The 15,903-nt window shown below is 42.4% G+C and overlaps 1 protein-coding gene across 1 annotated transcript in view; it reads right to left on the reverse strand.

The window, feature by feature from the left end:
• The window catches only part of LOC123017098 (von Willebrand factor-like), a 251,520-nt gene that overhangs the window by 148,844 nt on the left and 86,773 nt on the right, over positions 1 to 15,903 (reverse strand). Inside the window, exon 18 of the mRNA XM_044418233.1 lies at positions 8,948 to 9,051. Within this exon, the coding sequence (XP_044274168.1) occupies positions 8,948 to 9,051 (104 nt within the window). The remainder of the gene's footprint in view (positions 1 to 8,947; positions 9,052 to 15,903) is intronic.

Raw genomic sequence — 15,903 nt, forward strand, 5'->3', positions numbered from 1 at the left:
TCAACATTTTTTCCTCCTCCTTTTTGTACAGCCAATTCTTCATCTTCAAACGAGCTTCTAAATTTTTCATAAAACTCTTGAGCCTTGAAGATTGAATCCAACTTATATCTTGTAGAGTTCCAGGTAAAGAATATTCCTTCTGGTATTAACCACCTAAACAAAATTCCCTTTTTTGTCAGCTTTGTAGTAAGAAATAAATATTTCCTTCATCCTTCTCTGATCCTCCATGGTATTTGTTTCAGAACAGTCACCTCATGTTGCTCATCAACTCTTAATGATTTATCATGTACAATCCTCAAGACATTATCTCTTACGCATCTTCTTCCAAATTTAACATGAACTTCCCTTGGTAATTTGTGTCTTCTAACATAGCTTGCATTAACTCTATAAACCAGGTTGATCTCTCTATCCATCTCTTCATTTTGCAACTCCAGAGCCTCTGCCAGCATAGTGTTCATTAATTCCCTTAAGTTTTCATTTTTTTCCTCTGGTATGTTCTGAAATCTTAGATAATTAGACGCCTTCTCCATCTCTAGTATAGCAACCAAATCCCATAATGACTTATTTGTTTGTGTTAATAATTGTATTTCTTTATCTGTCTCTCCAGACTTTTTGACATCTTCAATTTCTTTTGGGCATCTTGAATCTTTTGTATGTTTTGTTCTGTTTTAAGTCGAACATCTGCTAGTTGGTTACATACATCCCTGACATGACTATTCAATTTATCCATTCTTTCTCTTGTTCCACAGCCAAATTCCTTTGTTCTGATGTAAATTTTTGTACAGAATTTTGCATAGTCTCTTGAGATGTTTGCATAGATGTTAGGGATGCTTGTATTGCCAAAAGTGTCACTTGTAAGTCTTTTCGGTATTTTTCCACATCCGCAGTTTTAGATCAGTGAGTTGGGCTTTGCATAGCAAACGCAGGTGCTGAAGATGACGGGTGAGTTTTTTTCATAGTGATAATAATTTTACTGAATGGCCACGAGATGACAGCAAAAAGTCCTCCAGAAAGAGAAAGAAAAAAAAGTTGTTGTTGGGTTTTTTTGGCACACAGTATATCTGTTAAAAATAGAGTAACCACAGGGTGGCAGTGAAGAGTTGTTTGTTGGTATAATGAAGACAAAGGGGGAAAAAATCTCCAAAGAGAGCAAAACCAAAGGAAACTTTTCTGTCAATTAATCTACAATAGATTCTGATTTAATTCTTTGCCCTTGGGGAGATTAAAGGATCTCCTCTTTTCCAAGTCTCAAATTTCCCCAGTCTCACTTAATCTCCCCTAGCTTTGTCGCTGCTTGAACTCCACAGTGGGGAGGACATTCCTCCCTCCATCAAGAGGGCTCTTCTTTTTTTTATTCAAATTGATACTTGCTTCAGAAGTTCTTTCACGGGAAGTATTTTAAAAAGTTGAAATGCTCATCCAGCAGGTCCATTGTATTTCAAGCTTTTATTCTTTGCTGTTAATCTGGCATCGATGGCTTGTTGGGGGGGATGCACCCCCCTCTGTCCCATTCAACTGAGAAAATCCCAAGTTTCTCCAGGCTGATGGGGAGCCGCCACTCCCCACCAGGCAGAAGTGTGCTTGAGCTTCTAATCCCTGCCCCAACAGTGCTTGGATGGGCCTCTCTTGGCCCACTGTCGAACAGATTCAATGTGAAGGACAGAGCCCCCATTCTTCATAGCCATCTCGCCATGACGTCAACTGGAAGTCCGCTTGCTTTTTTAACTTATATGCAGAGTACATAATGCAAAAGGCTGGGCTAGATGAATCACAAGCCAGAATTAAGATTGCTGGGAGAAATATCAACAACCTTAGATATGCAAACAATGCCATTCTAATGGCAGAAAGTGAAGAGGAACTAAAGAGCCAAGAGGAGAACACAGAAGTTGGCTTGAAACTCAACATTAAGAAAACTAAGATCATGGCATCTGGTCCTATCACTTCCTGGCAAATAGAAGGGGGAGAAATGGAGGTAGTGACAGATCTTATTTTATCAGGCTCCAAGATCACAGCAATGGTGAGTGCAGTCAAGAAATTAAAAGACACTTGCTCCTGGGGAGGAAAGCCATGGCAAATCTAGATAGCATAATAAAAAGCAGAGACATCACCATGCCGACAAAAGTTTGTATAGTCAAAGCTATGGTTTTCCCAGTTGTAATGAATGGCTGTGAGAGTTGGACTATAAGGAAGGCTGAATGCTGAAAAATTGATGCTTTTAAATTGTGGCGTTGGAGAAGACTCCTGAGAGTGCCTTGGACTGCAAAGAGATCAAATCAGTCAATCCTAAAGGAAATCAACCCTGACTGTTCTTTAGGAGGACAGATGTGGAAGATGAAGCTCAAATACTTTGGCCACCTAATGAGAAGGAAGGACTCATTGGAAAAGACCCTGGAGCTGGGAACGATTGAAGCCGAAAGGAGAAGTGGGCGGCAATGGCTGAGGTGGTTGGATGGGGTCAATGGGGAGGTATGTGTGGGGCTGGATGGACTCTGGAGGATGGTGGAGGACAGGAGAACCTGAAGGAATGTTGTCTACGGGGTCACACAGAGTCAGACATGACTTTGCAACTGAACAACCTAGGAACAGAGCAAGTCAGAAGGGGTCTCCTAGGCCATCTAGCCTGGCCCCTGGCTCCAGCCAGCTTTACACATGACATGCCTACTATGTGGATGTCCAGCCTATCCTTGAACACCCTCACTGATGGAGCTTCAAACACCTCCCGTGGAAGCCCATTCCATACCCAAGGGCTCCTAACTGTGAGGAAGTACTTCCTGCTATCCACATTGAACCTTGGTTCCTTGAGCTTTGCTCCATTGGAACATGTCTTGCCCTCCCCTGCAGGAGAAAACAGGTCTCTACCCCGCCCTCCCTGTGACACCCCCTCAAATACCTGTATGTCACCAACAGATCCCCTCAGAGTGTCATCTTCTTCAAAAAGACCCAGTTCCCACAGTCTCGCCCCATACAAGTTTCCCTGCAATCCAGTCACAATCCTCATGGCTCTACACTGCACTGATTCCAACCTGGCCATATCCTTCCTGTAATGAGGGACCCAAAACTGAACACAATACTCCAGTTGTGTGCACACCAGAGTAGTTTATTTATTTATTTATTTATTTATTTATTTATTTATTTATTTAAAACATTTCTATGCCACCCCCATCGCAACAAAGCCTCGGGGCGGCTCAAAAAGAATACATAAAACATACATAAATAATAATAATATAACAATTTAAAAGAAAAAAAACAACAACATTTAAAAACCCCCGGTGCATTCTCGGCTAAAAATTTTAAAATCCTAATTAATAAAATAATTTAGCAATTAAAATAAGTTTTAAATAAAAAGGTCTTAGCCTGGTGCCGAAAAACAAATAACGATGGCACCAGGTGGACCTCTCTGGGGAGCGCATTCCATAGATGGGGCGCCACCGCAGAGAAAGCCCTCCTCCGGGTACTCACCCTCCTAATATCATTCACAGAGGGTTCCCGGAGAAGGGCATCCGTTGCTGATCTCAAGGGGTGGGAGGGCATATATGGGCGCAAGTGTTCCTTTAGATATCCAGGTCCCAAGCCGTTTAGGGCTTTATAGGTCATAACCAACACCTTGAATTGGGCCCGGACTTCAATCAGGAGCCAGTGGAGCTAACAGAGAACTGGGGTTAAATGAGAACAATGCCCAGTCCCCATCAGCAACCTGGCAACTCTATTCTGCACCAATTGAAGTATCCGGACCATCTTCAAGGGTAGCCCCACGTAGAGCGCGTTACAGAAATCTAATTGGGAAGTTACCAGCACGTGTATCACTGTCGCCAGGCAATTGTTCTCCAGGAAGGGACACAGCTGATGTATCAGCTGAAGCTGAAGGAAGGCGCTCCTTGCCACCGCCGTCACATGAGCTTCTAGAGACAGCTCAGGGTTGAGGAGCACTCCTAAGCTGTGAACCCTGTCCCTCAGAGGGAGTGCAACCCCATTTAGGACAAAGCCCAAGTCCCCCATCCCGAGGCCCGAGCCACCCACCAACAGGACCTCGGTCTCGTCTGGATTGAGCTTCAGTTTATTGGCCCTCATCCAGCCCATTACCTTGGCCAGGCACTGGTTCAGCACAGCCACTGCCTCACCTGGATTGGTGGAAAATGAGAGGTAGAGCTGGGTATCATCAGCGTACTGATGATTCCGCAGCCCACACCTCCTGATGACCTCTCCCAGTGGTTTCATGTAGATGTTAAATAACAAAGGGGACAAAATGAACCCCTGTGGAACTCCATGGCATAACTGCCACGGCGCAGAGCCATAGTCCCCCAGCACCACCTTCTGAAATCGGCCATTGAGATAGGAGCGGAACCACCACCACCCGGTGCCTCCAACTCCCAATCCCGCTAGCCTATTCAGAAGGATACCATGGTCGATGGTATCGAAAGCCGCTGAGAGGTCCAGGAGAACTAACAGGGACACACTCCCCCTGTCTCTCTCCCTACACAGGTCATCGTACAGGGCGACCAAGGCAGATTCAGTGCCATACCCGGGTCTGAAGCCAGACTGAAATGGGTCCAGATAATCAGTTTCATCCAAGAGTGCTTGGAGCTGTCCCGCCACCACCTGCCCTAGCACCTTGCCCAGGAACAGGATGTTGGCCACCGGTCTATAACTGGTGGCCACTCTGGATCCAGGAATGCCTTCTTTAGGACTGGCCAGACTACTGCCTCCTTTAAAGGGGCAGGTACCCAGCCATCTCTTAAAGAGGCATTGACCACGTCCAGGATCCAGGTCCCAATCCCGTCCTTGGCTTTCTTAAGTAAGTAAGCAAGTGGTAGGACGTACTTGTCCAAGCACCTTGTCCATATCATCAGCCCTCCACAACTGAAATTCATCCATTAATTGTGGACTCGTGCGTGTCGATGGCATCTCCCCAGTAGAATCTGATTCAATAGCAGAGTCAAGCTCATGGCGAATCTGAGCGATTTTCTCCCTGAAATGCTTGGCAAAGTTGTCACAGCGGGCCTTCGAGGGTGGCACAAGATCTTTCTTTGGGCCTGGATGTATCAGCCCCTGCACCACCCGAAAAAGCTCCGCCGGATGGCATTGTGAGGAGCAATGGAAACGGAGAAGAATTTCTTCTTCGCCATCCTCACTGCCACAGCATAGGCCCGATAATGGGCTCTTAAGTGTGTTTGGTCAGAATCACCCCGTGATCTCCTCCACCTAGAGTGGAGTGGTATGGAGTGGTATAGAGTGGTAATAATACCTCTCTTGATCTAGAAGCCATGCTTCTGGCTATGCAACCAAGGGAACTCACCCTTTTGACTGCCACGTCACACTGCTGATTCATCTTTAGCCTGCAGTCAACCAGTACCTCAAGATCTCTTTCACAAGTGCTGCTCTCCAGCCACTTGTCCCCTAACCTGTACTTATAACACCCATTCCCATACCCCAAGTGCAAGACCTTGTGTTTATCCCCATTGAATCCCATCCTCTTGTCCCCTGCCCACTTCCATAGTCTGTCCAGATCCTTCTGGATCCTGAGTACCTGCTCCTCAGATGCGGCCGCCGTCCTCATTTTAGTATTGTCTGCAAATTCCATCAGCAGACTGGTCACCCCCTCTTCCAGGTCATTGATGTAAAGATTGAACAGGATTGATCCCAGAATAGAACCCTGTGGGAGCCCACTTGTCACTGGCCACTATCCCAATGATTCCCCACTAATGGTTACCTTCTGCTTTTGGTCAGTCAACCATGCCCTAATCCATTGGTCAGTGCATCAATCTATCCCAAAACTCCTGAATTTCTCAACCAGGATATCATGCTGCACTTTATCAAAGGCCTTGCTGAAATCTAGGTAAACCACATCCACTGTATCCCCTCTGTCTAGCCATCTCGAAAACTTGTCATAGAATTCCATATGTTTCATCTGGCAGGACCTGTTTTTGTGGAAGCCATGTTGTGGAATCCATAATGAACGTGTATCCTTTAACTGTGTTATTCCAATCACGGAACTCATTCCTTAAGTAATACTTATCAAGTATTTGCCTTCATGTATTAGGAGTTCAAGTTCATTCTGTTTATTTCCCATACTCTGAGCTTTAGTGTATAGACATGGTAGCCTATGTGTTTTATGGTGTGGCTTTTTTCCTGCATTAATAAGAGGACTATTAGATTTTGACCAGTTAAATGACTCCAGTAACCAAAAATATTAATCACCTCCATCAAAACTGGAAGAGATTGCTAGAGTTAAAAAATAAAATATTATGTGCAAAGAAAGAAAGTTTGACTGTTTAGCAGTTATGTACAAAGCAGTGAATACTATCATTCTGTCTAACAGTGCATGCTATTGGTCCAAATCATGGATCAAATATCAGAGGAAGAAGCGGCCATCCCTGTCTAGCACCTATCCCAAATCAGAAAAAAAACTGGATAAAAATAACTAGACATAACTTTAATGCAAATGGATACAGGATTTGGACCCATTTCAAAAGTTCTTGGGAAAAACCAACATTTCTTAATGTAGCAACAATGAATTTCCAGTAAATTTTATTGAAGTCCTTCTCTGTGTCCAGAGCAGCAATAGCAGCTGTATCTTCTCTGCTCAGATTTTAAGATGAATTTTTAATATGAATTCATACTTCCCAAACTAATACAAGAACCAGAATAGTTATCCTTCAGTTTTTACAATTCTCTGGATACTGTGGTACTGTTCTCTGATGCAAATAAAATGGCTACACTGGGGAAAACCACAAACAAATTCCATCCATTAAAGAAAACAGCATAAGAAAAGCTATACACTGTGAATCTTTCTGTTAAAAAAATTAACAAACTGATATGGAAATGGGATAGAATGAGATAGAAGGGAAGATGAGTAAGAATGTTGTCCCATTTGCTTGCTGCTAAGTAGCAACATTTTCATATTTCATCATAAATGGGATAGAATTAACTTAAGATTTTTTAAACAATGGAATCTGGGGAAAAACAGAACTGACTAGTTCATCCAGGCAGGCAGGCAGCTATCTTGCAAGCAAAAATCATGAAAGACTTAGTGCTTCAGCCTCCTGTTCTGAGGATGTTCCTTTTGACACAGACTCTGTGAGCTAATGGACATGACACCTGGCTCCATCTCTCCCCAAACTGCATCCCTAACCTACTAGTTTCCACCCAGCCTGTAGTTGAGAACCTACAGTTGAGCAGATGTTACTAAAATCCTTGAAACCTACACAATTTCATGGTGGATCCCTTTTGGCTGGACTGTGCCCAGTAGGTTTTATGAAGTGCTTCTAAAAAACCAATAATTTTCTCCTTTGAAGAAGTGAACTGTCTGACATACATTTATGTAGTGTGCATTGAATCCATAAAGTTCTATAAACAGTAAGTTAGGTTACCAGAAATACGTTCTCTCTGCTTTATGTAAAAAAATCTTCACCACTTTCTTATTAGCAGAAAAGGACTGGACATTACACATTACATTATGTGTAATAATCTGCTCAGTGCAGATGTTTTTCTTATGGAAACACTTTTATTGCTGTCCGAAGACCCGTATATGTTGAATATGGCATGTATATTAAGACGTTATCCTGCTTTTTTGTGTTCACAGTGCTTTTTACTTGTAAGAAACCAGAAACATCATAAGAAAACATGCTCTGTGTAGGGTACCACAAGCTCCATTGGCTTTAGTTTACCAAGAACAGTCACTTTTTTCTGGGACCTGTTCCTGTTAAATTGTTTTTTCATTTTGATTCATAATTTGCCTTTTAGGGATATTTTAAAGTGCCTTTTTACATCTGATTAGTTGTCACAGTGCAAGTTCCAGCAATCAGCACCCTTCTCTATGGGACTCCAAAAGCTAATTCTCTCAGTTTGGGATGGATGCAGCTTGTTTCCAGTGGGAATGTACATTAAAGACACAAATGAGGATGTTTAAAACCATGTAGGATGGCACCTGCAATTTCACTGGAAATGGGCAAGTTTGGCTCAGCTTTGATGAAATCAGCTAAGTCATAAGCTGCGAGGAAACAACTATTTACCAAAAGAAGCCACAAGACTCCCACCTCTAATTCCTAAAAACTCTACCCACCAGCATCCGATAAGCAAAAGGAGGAGCAGCATGCAGGGAGACAGATGATTCCTCCGTGTGCCTAGGTACATTGTTCAACAGTGTACAGCATATTCATAGCTTATTACTGAGATACCTGCTTCTGATTTTACTGTGATTTGTTCATATTTCTTTGCATCTTAATCACTGTTACCTTCCTGGTGGATTTTTAAATGGGAAGTGAGACATTTTATGACAATGTCCCACATAAGAAATTTCAGGATATTTGATATGTTGATGTCAACAGGATCCCACAACAGGGCCCAACAAAAGTTTAATCTGTTTCCCTCTACACGTCATTTTCAACCTTTCCCTTCTTCCTCTCTTGCCACAACTGCCTTGGATGCTTTGCACGGAAGGGCTCTCTTTTACTTCCAGTTCCCTCCCTGACTTAGAGGGATCACTTTGTTTATTGAAGGATGCTCTTCCAGGTATCTCAGTAAAGAATTGTGTTGTGCCACAAACACATTTATTAGAGTATACTCTCTGTGTTAATACATTTATTACTATTTAAAGGGGTCTGACACTTTATTGGTTTTGCTGCAATAGACTTACATTGTACTTCTCTGGAGTTTATCATTGTAAACAAGTGTGACAAGGTATATTTTAACACAAAAATGATACCTTCCTTAGTTAACAAAGGTCAGCATTATAAATAAATGAAAGCAACATTTTGAGTTGCTGGCAACAGGATGATGCAAATAAGTCCATTCAAATTTAAGTTTTTTTGGAACAGTTATTGACCTGTAGGTATAAATATAAGATAAATATAACAATTGAGAAATGTGAAAATTTACTGATACTCCCCATAACATTATCATTCTAAATAGGAACAATGGATCATCAATGAAAAACAAGGCCATTGCTTACCAAATGTTGCAGTCTTTTGTCAAGGACTCTCCTGGAGCATACTCTTGACCATTGTAAAAACAGGGGCATTTTTCAGGTACAGTGCATTTGTTACCATGTCGTACCTAGAAAAAGAAAAGGCGTTTATGGAACTTCAATAGCCACAGAATAAATCTAGTAGCCTAAAGCAGTGACATGAAAACAAGACATGTGACATACTACTCTGCTAGTAATAATATATATAGTATTAGTCATGTGATGTTTGAGTGACTGCACATAACCCACAACGTTTTACAGAAAAGAAAGCTAAAGAGTTCCAATCCAGATCAGAGCCACTAAAAGTCAGTCTTTCCTCCTAATTGCCACAAACAGCATGCCAGGGTTATTACCTGTTCTCTTACCAGAGTGAAACATTCAATTAAGCCAAGCATTCCACTGCCCAGGTGGCAACTTACATTTTAAAAATTTCCATTATGATAGAATTAGTTCACAAAAATAGGAAAGAGGACAGCTTGATCTCTCCCTGCATCAATCAGGGACAAACCCAATAGCTTGGCAAAGGTTCTATTTTTGGCCCCAGCTATAACTGCATCTAGGGCCAAAAATAGGGCTGTATCGAGGGTCGTCCTTTTCTTCCAGTTTGTTCTGATAAGAATTTACCAAAGTTCATGATTTTCTTATTTTCTGTGATGAAAAGAATTTGAGATGTTCATGAAGTTTCTGTGGGAGAAATTCAGCCATCCTGACTCAGGGCTTTGCATGCTCTTGAAAAATGAGATTGAATTCATATTGAGGTGATCATTTCATAATTTTTAACAGCTGTATGGCAGGCAGGTTCAACCTGGCTCACTCCATACTGGGGGTTGCTTTACCTACTGAAAGTAGCTGATGCCATTCTCCCAAGCATGCACATGGACATTTGCCTATTTTATTATATGCAGATGATGCCATGCATGAGCTACTTATTAAGTGATTGGACAGTGACTGGAGAGTAAAACTGAAAAGTGGATGATTAACTATACCAAATCTAAAGTTTTAGTTTTTACTCAAAAACATTCCAGACATTGTTAGCAAATAAATGGCCACTCAGTTGAGCAGATTCATCTTTACAAATATTGGGGAGTAATTTTTTCAGTCATCAGGCTCTTGGAGGGCTTAAAACACATGGAAAAGTGTGAAAGCTCTCATCTCTTTTTTCCTCCCCTCACCCCATTTTACGCTAAGGGGGACTATACATACCATCAGTCCCACAGGTTTTTTTTCCTGTTAAGATACTATCACACAGTATGGTCACTTCTGTTCAAGTGAAACCATCCCTCTTAGATGCTGTCCAGTTGCATCTTGAATGCGTTCAATATGGAAGAGCCCACAATCTCCTTAGGTTTCATTGTTGTACTTCTTTAACAGTCAGGAAATTTTCCTGATGTTCAACAGGAAGCTGGCTTCCTGTAACTTGAACCTGTTATTCTGTGTCATAGATTCATAGAAGAGTAGGGTTGGAAGGGGTGAAGAAGGGCACTTGGTGCATTTCCCTGCTGGTACAGAATGCCAAATCATACCATCCCACTCAGATGACTGTCCAGTTTTGTCTTGAATGACTCTTGCAGGGGAGAGCCCATGACAACTGGTTTTACTGTTGTATTGCTCTGACAGTTAAGAAGTTTTTCCTGGTGTCTAGCCTGAATCTGGTGTGTTGTAGCTTAAGTTTGTTGTTCCATGTCCTATGTTCAGGGATGAGTGAGGTCTTTTCCTTCCTCTTTGTAAAAGCCTTTCAGGTACTTGTAAAGTGTTAGTCTCATAGTCTACTCAAGGCTGAACGTGCCCAGATCTCTCAGCTTCTCATAAGTTGCATCCATTTAGCTTGTTGTCTATAACAACTCCAAGATCTTTTTCTTTTTTGATCCTGTTGAGCCAAGTATCCCCCATCTTGTAGAGGTGCATTTGTTTTCCCCCACCACCAAGGTATTGGCATTTCTCCCTGTTGAATTTCATTGCATTGCTTTCTGCCCAACATTCTAGCTTCCATAGGTCACCCTACATCTTTTTTCTTTTCTTTTTTGTCTTCCAGGGTGTTAGCCATTCTGCCCAGTTTTGCATCATCTGCAAATTTAATTATTGTTGCCTGGACTTCCTCATCTAATAGCTCTGTCAAGCCCACCTTTTATCAGGATGTTGTGGGGCAGTTTGTCGAATGCTTTGCTAAAGTCTAGGTAAATTATGTTCCTGTAATCACTGTCTATTTAGGGCGTTACTCAGTCAAAAATGTGATTACGTTAGTGTGGCTTGACTTATATTTAAGCAATCCATGTTGGCTTCTATTCATCCCTGCATTTTCTTCATGGTACTTACAGAATGTTTTTTTAAATAATTTGCTCCAGTATTTTCCCAGGGATTGATGTCAGACTGACTGGTCTGCAGTTCTGCTGTTCATCTTTTTTCCCTTTCTTGTAGAATGGGCCAGTATCAGCATTTTTCCAGTCATCTGACACTTCCCCTGTCTTCCCCTGTCTTCCAAGATTTCTCAAAGATTACAGATATTGGTTCAGAGAGTTCTGCCAGTTCCTTTAGGACCCTGGGAAGAAGCTTATGAGGTCCCAGAGATTTGAATGCATTAAGCTCATCAAGGTGCTCCTTGAGCATTTGTCTGTTGACCTTCAGCTGCCATCCTGAAGTTAAGCATTTCTGCCTTTTCATTGTCATCTGCTTTTCTTCCTGCATTTTTGGGATACTGTTATTAGTCCCTATTTGAGGTTTTTTCTCTGCTGTGGTCCATCACTTGTCATCAGTTGACATAGCACCCTGATGCACATCTCCCTCCCCTGTGTGATTTAGTTTGGGTTGTTGGAAAAGAGTGTTTGCAATGACTAGTGTTTCTCTTGCCAAAACTCTGCTAAGCCTTTGCCCTGCTTCATTTTGTACTCCAAGGCCAAACTTGCCTGTAATTCTGGTTATCTTTTGATTTCCTACTTTAGCATTCCAATCCCCCATGATGATAAGGACATCATTTTTTGGTGTTAATTCTAGAAGGTGTTGTAGGCCTTCATAGAACTGGTCAACTTTAGCCTCTTCAGCACCAGTGGTTGGGGCACAGACTTGGACTGCTGTGATGTTGAATGGTTTTCCTTGGATTTGAACTGAGATCATTCTGTCATTTTGGAGGTTGTATCCCAGTACTGCTTTTCCTATTCTTTTATTGACTATGAAGGCTACTCCATTTTTTCTGAGGGATTCTTGCCCGCAGTACTATATCTGCTGGTCATCTGAATTAAATTCACCCATTTCTGTCCATTTTAGTTCACTGATTCTTAAGATGTAGATATTCAGTCTTCTCATCTCTTGTTTGACCACGTCTAGCTTGCCTTGATTCATAGATCTTACATTCCAGGTTCCTATGCAGTATAGATCTTTACAGCATCAGCTTCATTCTTTCTGGTGGTACTAGTACTAGCCCTCCACTCTTCCCCAGTAGCATATTGGATACCTTCTGACCTGAGGGGCTCATCTTCTGGCATCATATCTTTTTGCCTTTTGGTACTGTCCATGGGGTTTTCATGGCAAAGATACTGGAGCGGGTTGCCATTTCCTTCTCCAGTGGATCACGTTTTGTCAGAGCTCTCTGCTATGACCTGTTTGTCTTGGGTGGCCCTGCACAGCATAGCTCATAGATTCATTGAGCTACACAATCCCCTTCACCATGACAAGGCAGTGATCCATGAAGGGGACAACAGACCTAGGACGCAAAAAAATTCTGTGGTCCTCTAGATGCTGTCTAGGGCAGTGCAGGATCGCTATCTTAATTGTTCGCGCTCGCTCTCTCTCTCTCTCTCTCTGTTCTGATAATACTAATTCTTTAAAACTGCTTGACAATTTTTGACAGTATTTGGCTAGTCAATCAATCATTTTTGACTGGTCAAATGCCCGACCCAAAGTTCTCTCCCAGGAATTATGAGGGGACAAGTGGGATAGCTGCTCTAAAATTGGTGCACCAAACCTGTGCCTAAAAAGCCACAATGCCCATAGCAATCCTAAGCAATATGAGATACCCACCCTCCACAGATTCTGCAGTAATATCTTCATGTTCTTCTTTATTAACCCACAGCATCTATGCTTCCCTAGTTTTCTTTCTATTACTCCTGAAGGAGGAATAAACAACCTGTGTAGCTTCACTTCTTTCTTTGTAAATTAGGGGATTTGCCCAGATGTCTGCATACTATCTGGGGTAGCACTTCCCACTTCTACACAGCCTTCAAAGTTGAAGGACTCTTATCATATTTTCCTTCCAGAATTGTATCTCTTATGTTCCTAGCTGTGAAAACAATAGGAAGAGTTGAGCAACACTGCCCTCTAGTGCTGGAGAAAATTTTACTCCTGCTTCACCAAGGAGAACAATGTGATGCTACAAGCCATGAGAAAACTGTGATCTGTGCAGAAAGCAGCTTCTGTATTGGAAGAAATGCTGGGGAATGGGGGTCTTGCCAATAAAGTGGCACTGCGCTTGCAGTACATACCACAGAATTCCTGACAGCCAAAGTATTCCACCTAGTGCTGGTAGAAGGGCAGGTTTTGCTATTACCATTATAGCCTCCTGCTTGCTCTGCTGCCCCTACCCACAAAGAAGCAAGCCTGCCCTTTATCTGCATGTACTTTATCTGGACTTGTGTTTACTGGCAATGCTGAAATGTGGCAGAACACTTGCAAGTGGATTTCTGGGCATATACAGATTGCGCATACAAAGAGTCCCATTGCTGAATCGACTGCCTTAATTCCTATGTGGTGCTGCAACTGGCTGTTTTACAGTGTTAAGCTTTGTCTTTGCTTTTAACCTGGACGTCTGCAGCTGTTGGGTGGTTCAGAAATGCAGAATGTATGTAAATGATTATGCTGATGATAATGAATCAATTCTTGCCTGTAAACAGGTGAGATTGTGTTTATGTATTTTCTATGTATGTATGTATATAAAGAGATGTGTGTATTGAAACAGCAATTCCCACCATCCTCTGATATTTGTCTTAACTGAGGCCCGGTAGTTCTAACTGCTAGTGTTAATCCCTAAACTGGGTAAAACAAAACATGTTTCTATAATTTCCCTCTTTCAACAATTTTTTTTTCTGATTAAATATCTGCTACTGCTGCTCTGTATCACAGTTCTGGATTAACCTTTGCACTTTGCACAATGTCGTCTTTGTCTTAATGAGATTTTCACCTGAGAGAAATCATACTAGACTAAGACATTTCCCATGGTACAGCTACTCTACAAAGCACAGTGTTATAATGCTTTCATTGCACCAGGGATGAGCCAATTATAGCCCTCCATATGTTTTGGCCTGCAACTCCCATCAGCCCTAGCCAGCAGTTCTAGTACAAGGGATGAATGGAGTTGTACCTAAAATATCTAGAGGACCACAAGCTGGCCACCTCCGTTTTGCACCAAACTCCTTGGGGCCAATCATCATTGTCTTCTGTATATCAACACTGAGAAGCGAACATTTCTTCTGATATGCCTTCATCTAATGAGACTTCAGAATGGCATATCAATGCAGAATGGAAGATTTAGGGTGTTATTAAGTTTGTTGTTAGTCGCGAAGTCGTGTCCGACCCATCGCAACCCCATGGACAACATTCCTCCAGGCCTTCCTGTCCTCCACCATCTCCCAGAGTCAACTTACGCTCACACCAACTGCTTCAGTGACTCCATCAAGCCACCTCATCCTCTGCCGTCCCCTTCTTCTTTTGCCATCTATTGCTCCCAGTATTAGACTCTTCTCCAGGGAGTCCTTCTTTCTCATTAGGCGGCCAAAGAATTTGAGTTTCATCTTCACTATCTGGCCTTCTAAACAGCAGTCAGGGTTGATCTCCTCTAGGACTGACCGGTTTGATCGCCTTGCGGTCCAAGGGACTCGCAGGAGTCTCCTCCAGCACCACACTTCAAAGGCCTCAATTCTTTTGCACTCAGCCTTCCTTATGGTCCAGCCTTCACAGCCATACATTGCAACTGGGAAAACCATAGCCTTGACTATGAACACTTTTGTTGGCAGGGTGATGCCTCTGCTTTTTAGTATGCTGACCAGATTTGCCATAGCTTTCCTCCCCAGGAGCAAGCGTCTTTTAATTTCTTGGCTGCAGTCCCCGTCTGCGGTGATCTTGGAGCGCAGGAAAATAAAATCTGTCACTACCTCCATTTCTTCCCCATCTGTTTGCCAGGAAGTGAGAGGACCAGATGCCATTATCTTAGTTTTCTTAATGTTGAGTTTCAAGCCAACTTTTGCACTCTCCTCCTTCACGCACATCAAGAGGCTCTTCACTTTCTGCCATGAGAGTGGTATCATCTGCATTTATGAGGTTCTTCATATTTCTCCCAGCAATCTTAATACCCACTAGTGATTCAGCTAGCCCCACGTTTCTCATTATGTGCTCTGCATATAAGTTAAATAGGCAAGGCAACAGTATACAGCCTTTCCGAACTACTTTCTCAATTTTGAACCAATCAGTGGTTCCGTGTCCAGTTCTCAGTGTTGCTTCTTGACCCGCATATAGGTTTCTCAAGAGACAAATAAGATGGTCTGGTACTCCCATCTCTTTAAAAACTTGCCACAATTTGTTGTGATCCACACAATCAAAGGCTTTAGCATAGTCACTGAAGCAGAAGTAGATGTTTTTCTGGAACTCCCTAGCTTTCTCCATGATCCAGTGTATGTTGGCAATTTGATCTCTAGTTCCTCTCCCTCTTCGAAATCCTGCCTGTACTTCTGGTAGTTCTCGGTCCACATACTGCTGGAGCCTAGCTTGTAGAATTTTGAGCATAACTTTGCTAGCATGTGAAATGAGTGCAATGGTGCGGTAGTTTGAACATTCTTTGGCATTGCCCTTCTTTGGGATCGGAATATAAACTGACCTTTTCCAATCCTGTGGCCACTGTTGAATTTTACAAATTTGCTGGCATATTGAGTGTAGTACTTTTACTGCATCGTCTTTTAGGA

The sequence above is a fragment of the Varanus komodoensis genome, unplaced genomic scaffold, assembly GCF_004798865.1.
Source record: "Varanus komodoensis strain SLA01 unplaced genomic scaffold, ASM479886v1 scaffold9, whole genome shotgun sequence".
Classification (NCBI taxonomy): Eukaryota; Metazoa; Chordata; class Lepidosauria; order Squamata; family Varanidae; genus Varanus; species Varanus komodoensis.